This window comes from Ipomoea nil, unplaced genomic scaffold, assembly GCF_001879475.1.
Source record: "Ipomoea nil cultivar Tokyo-kokei standard unplaced genomic scaffold, Asagao_1.1 scaffold0510, whole genome shotgun sequence".
Taxonomy (NCBI): domain Eukaryota; kingdom Viridiplantae; phylum Streptophyta; class Magnoliopsida; order Solanales; family Convolvulaceae; genus Ipomoea; species Ipomoea nil.
The window spans coordinates 9,991-18,358 of record NW_017616938.1 but is presented as its reverse complement, the minus strand read 5'-3'; the positions used below and the strand labels follow the sequence as shown (position 1 = coordinate 18,358).

The window sequence follows — 8,368 nt, the reverse complement described above, 5'->3', positions numbered from 1 at the left end:
GAACCTGATTAAAACCTTTCGCAACCAGCCTGGCTTTATGCCTTTCAATAGCACCATCAGCCTTTCTCTTCGTACGAAACACCCATTTACAGCCAATAATATTCATACCTGCAGTGGGTAGAACTAGAGACCATATGTGGTTATGCAGGAGAGCATTGAATTCTTGGTCCATGGCTTCACGCCACTCAGGATATTTGACAGCTTGAGAGTAACATGTGGGTTCCGTGGGATGCACTTGAGCTGCTAGAGCAAAAAGAGGAGCATCTGCGTTGCTGCGAGTGGCCATAGAGTGAGTACGGACATTGGGCCTGATGGACCGCCCACGTGGACGGCCTCGCCGGCGAGCAACAGGCTCCACAGGATCACCCGACGAGGCAGCCTGTCCAGGAACCACGGCTGGTTCGAATGAAGCAGGTAGCGGCGGTTCTGGCAGCTCATCATTGGACACGGCAGGAGTAGGTGTGCTGTGACTGAGAACAGATTCCGCCCAAGGTCCAGAAAATGGAGTAGATAGATCCTGCAAAGAAGTTTTAGTAGCAAAGGGGAAAACTTCTTCATCAAATCTGACATGCCTGCATGTGTAAATCTTATTAGTATGTAAGTCCATGCATCTGTACCCCCTAAAGGACTCAGGATAACCTAGGAAGACACATGGAGAAGACCTGTATGACATCTTATGACGATTATATGGTCGAAGATGAGGGTAGCATAAACACCCAAAGACACGAAGAAAAAGATAGGAAGGAGGGGATTTATGTAACAGGAGATGAGGACTGGAGTTATTTAATACAGAAGATGGCATTCTGTTAATTAAATAGACAGCAGTCTCAAAGGCAAAATCCCAAAATTTCAAAGGAACAGAGGCATGAGCTAGAAGAGCCAGACCAGTTTCAACAATGTGATGATGTTTTCGTTCAACACGACCATTCTGTTCATGTGTATAGGCACAGGATTGTCTATGTTGAATTCCTAATTGAACAAACAAAGAATGCAACTTTTTGTACTCAGCACCTAAATCAGACTGAATGGCCTTTATTTTGCAATTAAAGGACCGTTCAACAAGAGTACGAAATTTATCAAAGATGACATAAAGATCAGACTTTAATTTCATAGGAAAGAACCATGTATAACGGGAATAGTCATCCACAAAGATCACAAAATAACGGAAGCCAAAAGTAGATAAAGTGGGCGCAGGACCCCAAATGTCTGTGTAAATAAGATCTAGGACTTGAGAACTAGAGGAAGCAACACGGGGGAGGGGAAAACGGGCAGATTTGCCTAATTGACACGCATTGCATAAAGAATTATGACAACGAATATTATCATGAGACCCACTAACCAAACAAGAACGAAGTATATGGCTAAGAACACGGTTATGAGGATGACCTAGACGATTGTGCCAAGTGGAAGCCGAGGCACGAGCGGAAATAAACGCTGACGGAGACGAACTAGGTAATGAAAGTGTGTATAGTCCCCCCGAACTATTGCCCCGAAGAAGTATTTCCTTGGTATTGATATCTTTTACAACAAAAAATGAGGGGTGAAACTCAAAAAAGACTTTATTATCGGATGCAAACTTCTGAACAGATAATAAAGAATTAGACAAACGCGGAACGTGAAGTATATCAGACAATGTAAATGATCTAGAAGGGGTATTAAAAGAGGCATGGCCAACATGACTAATAGATAAACCCATACCGTCACCGACACGTAAAGTGTCATTACCAGTGTACTTCTCCGATGTAGAAAGAGCAGCGACGTTCGGAGTTGCATGATTTGTGGCTCCAGTGTCCGGAACCCAAGTATGAGAATTTGACGAGGTTTTAGCAACTAAACCATTCTGAAACACCAAATTAGCCTAAGAACCCGGAGCCCCTGAATATCGCCGAAAACAGTTGACTCCCGTGTGACCGAAACTTTTGCAGATTTGACACGAATCATTATAGCGCCAAAAACAATTGGCTCCCGTGTGTCCAAAACGTTTACAAATTTGACACGGATCATCATAGCGCCAAAAACAATTGACTCCTGTGTGGCCGAAACCTTTACAGATTTGACACGGATCATCGAAGCCACGTTGCTGACCTCCACGGTAATTAAGGTTGCCATCGCAGCGCTGCATCTTCTTAATTTTATGAATCACAAAACCCTAGCTAACTGATACCAGATGAGAACTGATTGTATTATATTTTCTGAACTTGATTACAATGAGATCAGATGATGTGAATATATAGAATAGAGAGTCACAGTGTGACAATGATAAGAAGTAGAGAGTCACAGTGTGACAAGGATAAGAAGTTCTAAACAGACTCATATACATAGAGTCCTAATACAAATAAGAACAACCACGTAACTCTAGTAAAAAGTGAATATTGATCTTAACTGCCCATGCCCATCAAGATCCATCAATGATTGAGGGTTTTAATAAAAGACTACGGGATTGATTTTATAATTATTGCAAACTTTCAAGTTTGCAATATTTATAAAACTAACTCCGCAATTTTTCCTTATTATTTAGCAACCCTCAACCATTGAATTGATTTACTCAGATGGTTGGATTAGATAAGTGTTCACTTTTTACTTGGGAGTCCGTTTCGCTATATAGAGTCCAGTTCATGTGAGAACCACTATTTGGGTGTGAACCTGTGAACTCCTATGCACCGTTGAGATGTGAGATTAGACGGTCAAGATCTGAAGAATGGTGCAATGGTGAATTTTGTGCTGTTGTGCAGTGGTGCAAGTGATATATATTTATTAGGTAGTCAAAATCTATACTATATATAAAAACAAAATCCTGAAATTTCAACTTCCCGCCCAATTCCTAAAAAATCTCTCTTCCCAATAAAATATATTGTTTTCTACTTTCCCATTCGTACAATAATTCTGGGTAAAAATTCTATTCTAAAATTATAAAATAGTGTAATACAATTTCCACTGCACATCTAATCTATACTATATATAAAAACAAAATCCAGAAATTTTAAGTTCCCGCCCAATTCGTACAAAATCTCTCTTCCCAATAAAATATATTGATTTCTACTTTCCCATTCGTACAATAATTCTGGGTAAAAATTCTATTCTAAAATTATAAAATAGTGTAATACAATTCCCTCTGCACATCTAATCTATCTACTATACTAATAAGAGCCCAAGAGAGTTAGGCCTATAATGGGTAGAAAAAATGGCGGTCAAGTTTTTTATCAAATGAATGGCTCAGATTGATCAGATTTTAATTTTTTCTTAAGATTTACTAATTTATCCTTAATGAATATGATTATCTGTTTACTTTTCCGTTAAATATTATCTTTTCCGTTAATTTCTGTTAGTTCACCGTTAACTTATTCATTGATTTCAATAAGAAAGGTCTTAAGTTCGAAGTTCGAACCACATCCCAATCAAAGTTGGCATATTTAGTACTCTATTTTACTTTTATTAAATTAAATAATAATTTAGTAGTTACAACAAAAAATAATACATATGCATTTCGATCTTTAATATAGAATTATGTATCTACAATGTTTTTATTCAAAAAAATTATTCATTATTATTAGGACTCTATTATTATTAGTATTCGTTACCTATTGTTACTAGTATTAGTCTTGTATTAGGTTTGCTATTCGCTACTATGTATATTCCTGTACAGACTTATTATCTGATTCATTCAGAAATATTATATCCTCATCTGGTATCAGCAGGTTTTTTTTCTCTCTCTCTATGGCGCACCTCGGTTCTGATGGCGGTTCTGTTGGAAGTTCTGAACGGACTGTTTCTGAGGCTGCGCTTGTGGCACCCCTACAGTCCGGGGTGTCGTTTTCTTCGGCTCATCACTTCGTTTCCATCAAATTGACATCCCGTAATTTTTTGTTTTGGCGCACTCAGCTTCTTCCGTTCCTGGATGGCCAAGGATTATTGGGTTTTGTCGATGGAACGTCTGTGTGTCCCCCGTTTACTACGATTACGGTACCTTTTGCCGAGGAGGCTGCTGCTGCCGTGTCTTCGTCGGCCGTATCGTCCGCCGCTCGGAGTGCATGGCTTCGTCAAGATAAGGCCGTGCTCTCCTTGTTGATCTCGTCTTTGTCCGACGAGATGATGCATCTTGCCATCGGTAAAACCTCCTCTCGGCATTTGTGGGTGGCGATCGAACAGGTTCTTGGTTCGACGACTCGGGCCCGTGCTCTTCGGTTGGTGGGCGAGCTGCAAGGATTGCGGCAGGGGGATGCTTCGATCCCGGATTATCTTGGGCGTGCTCAGGTGCTTATTGAGGATTTGGCACTTGCTGGCCGTCCGGTGACACTAGAAGATCAGAATATGTATATATTCCGGGGCTTGCGGTCCGAATATCGCCCTTTGGTGGCGTCGCTGACGAGGGGTGCTCCGGTGTCTTTACCCGAGTTATCCAATTTTCTTGTTTCGCAGGCCTTTATATGTGCTGATGATGGTGGTGACGTTGCTGCTGCTCCGGTCGCCATGTCGGCTCAGCGAGGTGGAGGTCGCTCGGGCGGGCAGCAGCGTGGCGGCGGCAATCGAGGCCGAGGTCGTGGCAAGGGCCGAGGCCGCGGTCGAGGTGGCGCCGGGGCTGTCCAGTGCCAGATCTGCTCCGGCGAAGGCCACTCGGCCGCTTCGTGCTATCGTCGTTATGATGGCGCTCCGGGGCCGCGGGCACATGTTGCATATTCTGTTGATGATTCGGCTTCGGTTAATCCTCAGCAGTGGTTTCCTGACACTGGTGCGTCGAATCATGCCACTCCGGATCCGTCTTTAATGTCCTCGGCGGTTCCTTATAGTGGTCCGGATCATCTTCGTGTTGGTGACGGTAAGTGTTTACCTATTGTTAGTACTAGTTCATCTTCGTTAGCCGCATCTAAAACACTATTTCGGTTGTCTGTGCAACGGTTTGCTCGTGATAATAATGTCTTTTTTGAGTTTCACCCTGATTGTTTCTTTGTGAAGGATCGTTCAACCAGGGAAGTTCTATATAAAGGGCCGGCTTCGGGGGGTCTCTATTCTTGGCCTGTCTCTCGTTCAAGTCCCGCTGCGTTTGTGGCCTCTCGAGTCTCCTCTGACGTGTGGCATAGCCGGTTGGGTCATCCTCACCCGCGTGTCTTGCGGCAGATTTTAAATTCATGTTCTATTCAGTCTAGTTTTAGTGATACTTCGGAATTGTGTCGTGCTTGTATGCTTGGGAAATCCTCACGGTTTCCCTTGCCTCGTGTCAATACTACTACGTCTCATGTTTTAGAACTTATATATACTGATATTTGGGGCCCAGCGCCTTTTCTTTCCGTCAATGGCTTTCGTTATTTTGTTTTGTTTGTTGATGACTATACGCGCTATGTATGGTTTTATCCTATGCGTTTGAAAACTGATGTGTATGCTATCTTCGAGCAGTTTCGGTCACTAGTTGAGCGTTCATATGGTCGTAAGATTGTCTCTATTCAATCTGATTTAGGGGGAGAGTATAAACGGTTGCACCGTGCTTTTGTCTCTTTGGGTATTAATCATAGGCAGTCTTGTGCCTATACCCATGAGCAGAATGGTAGAGTTGAGCGTCGGCATCGTCACGTTGTGGAAACGGGTTTGGCTCTCTTGGCCCAGGCTTCGGTTCCACAACGATATTGGGATTATGCCTTTGAGACTGTGGTCTATCTCATCAATAAGATGCCGACTCGGGTTTTGGATAATGATAGTCCTCATTCTCGGTAGCATCGTTCTAGTCCTTCTTACTCTTTCTTGCGTGTGTTTGGCTGTCTCTGTTATCCTCTGTTACGCCCGTATAATCGTAACAAGTTGCAGTATCGGTCTTCTTCGTGTGTGTTTCTTGGTTATCCGTCTTCGTTCCGTGGCTATCGTTGTTTTGATCCTGCTACTAACAAGGTATTCATTTGCCGTCATGTGCGGTTTGATGAAACCATATTTCCATTTGCTTCTTCTGTCCCCTCTCAGGTCTCTAGCTCTCGCCCGATTGAGCCGTGGGGTGTTGGCGCCGTTCAGGTTGGCGCGAGCTCCGGTGTTTGTTCTGCTGGGCCGGATCCTCGTCCGGAGATGGACACGGATTCCGGGGCTGCTGGTGCTGCTTCTGATTCCCGCACTGAGACTGCCGTGGCTCCAGATGTGGCAGTCTCGGGTGCTCCTAAGGCGACCAAGCGAGGTCGGCGCGCGGTAAAACCGGTTCCACCTCGGTCTCATGTTATGGCGACTCGTTCTTTGGGGCCGACGCAGCATGTGGCTCTTATGACTGTTTCTGAGCCGACCTGTTATTCTCAAGCAGTTCGGTATCCGGAATGGCGTGAGGCCATGGATCTTGTGTTTAATGCCTTGCTCTAGAATCACACTTGGCGTCTGGTTAGTCGCACACCTGGTATGAATGTTGTAGGCTGCAAATGGGTGTTCAGGATGAAGCACAAGGCTGATGGCACGATTGAGCGGCACAAGGCTCGGTTGGTGGCTAAGGGGTTCAATCAAGTCGCAGGACAGGACTTTTTTGAGACCTTCAGTCCTGTTGTAAAACCCACAACCGTGGGGCTTCTTCTCTCCTTGGCTGTCTCTCGCGGTTGGGTAATTCAGCAGTTGGATGTTCACAACGCCTTTCTGAATGGTAATCTTGCAGAGACAGTCTACATGCAACAGCCGCCTGGCTATGAGGACTCGTCACGACCGGATGATGTATGCTTATTACAGAGGTCACTCTATGGTCTTAAGCAGGCTCCTCGCGTATGGTTTAACAGGTTACATGCTTTCTTGGTGTCGGTTGGTTTTTCACCTTCAAAGACTGATGTCTCTTTATTCATATACACTCGTGACTCTGTATCTTTATATGTGCTTGTTTATGTGGATGATATCCTTGTTATGGGATCTGATGCTTCGCGTGTTACTCGGCTTCTGACTGACTTAGCCTCGGAGTTCAAGATTCGTGACATGGGTGCTCCGTCTTTTTTTCTGGGCATTGAGACGGTATCTCGTGGTGATGGTTTGTTTCTTTCTCAGCAGCGATACATGCGAGATATCTTGAGCCGTGCAGGTATGGTGGACTGCAAGCCGTTGGCTACTCCGGTGCCTGTGACTCGACCCGTTTCTGAATCTGTGGTCCCTTATGGTGATCCCACGCAGTATCGCAGTCTTGCTGGGGCTCTGCAGTATCTTACTGTCACTCGCCTGGATTTATCTTTTGCTGTGAATCGGGTTTGTCAGCATATGCACTCCCCGACCACTGAGCATTGGGCAATGCTCAAACGTGTTCTGCGGTACGTTAAAGGCACTTTGCATTTTGGTCTGTTTATTCGCCCATCCTCCTCTGTTGCAGTGCATGCTTTTTCGGATTCGGACTGGGCTGGGGACCCCGCTGACAGAAAGTCTACTAGCGGCTTTGCGGTTTTTCTTGGTGACAATCTGATCTCTTGGTCTTGCCGGAAGCAACGTACGGTTGCTCGTTCGTCTACAGAGGCCGAGTACAAGGCACTAGCTGACGTGTCTGCTGAGGTCACCTGGTTGGTTTCTCTATTGCATGAACTTCGGTTGCCGTTGGCAGCTCCTCCCACTCTCTGGTGTGATAATCTGGGTGCAACTTATCTCTGTTCCAACCCGGTGTTCCATGCTCGTACGAAACATGTGGAAATTGACTATCACTTTGTTCGTGACAAAGTGGCAAAGAAAGAGTTGCAGGTTAGCTTCATTTCTACTAAGGATCAACTGGCTGACGTGTTCACTAAAGCTCTCCCTGGTCCGCGTTTCCCTACTCTGTGTGGCAAGCTCAATGTTGTAGCTAGTCCACTTTGTGCTTGAGGGGGAGTATTAGGACTCTGTTATTATTAGTATTCGTTACCTATTGTTACTAGTATTAGTCTTGTATTAGGTTTGCTATTCGCTACTATATATATTCCTGTACAGACTTATTATCTGATTCATTCAGAAATATTATATCCTCATCATTATCAATAAATTAAATAAGAGAAATAATTTCATTAGTTATATTGTCTTTATTTTTCTCCAATATAAAAATTCTTTACATTCAAATTCAGCAATTGATTATATTCGCTACATTGTCCCTACAATGTCTTTATTAAAAAAATATATTCATTATCAATAAATTAATTAAGAGAAATAATTTTATTATATTATATTGTATTTATTTTTCTCCAATGTAAAAATTCTTTACATTCAAATTCATCAATTGATTATATTCACTACATTGTCTATTATCTTTTTTGTGCACTATTTAATGTAATTAAATATCAAAGTTATAATACAAAATAATGTTATATATTTATTTACCAAGTATTTTATTAATACCATGAAAAACAAAATCTTGAAATTTTAACTTCCCGCCCAATTCCTAAAACTCTCTCTTCCCAATAAAATATATTGTTTTCTA

General features: G+C 43.2%; 1 protein-coding gene across 1 annotated transcript; it reads left to right on the top strand.

Annotated features, from left to right (window-relative positions):
- The first annotated feature begins 6,360 nt into the window (after window positions 1-6,360).
- On the top strand, window positions 6,361-7,779 carry LOC109173950 (uncharacterized mitochondrial protein AtMg00810-like). Its single transcript, XM_019323272.1, has 2 exons — window positions 6,361-7,555; window positions 7,640-7,779. The coding sequence occupies exons 1-2, from the start codon at window positions 6,361-6,363 to the stop codon at window positions 7,777-7,779; spliced, it is 1,335 nt and encodes a 444-aa protein (XP_019178817.1).
- The last annotated feature ends 589 nt before the right edge of the window (window positions 7,780-8,368 follow it).

Bases quoted from the DNA above. Each gene is read 5' to 3' on its own strand.
- LOC109173950 (XM_019323272.1), top strand. From the start codon at position 6,361: ATGAATGTTGTAGGCTGCAAATGGGTGTTCAGGATGAAGCACAAGGCT. The intron at 7,556-7,639 runs GTGCAACTTATC...TTCGTGACAAAG, and splicing joins TCTCTGGTGTGATAATCTGG to TGGCAAAGAAAGAGTTGCAG.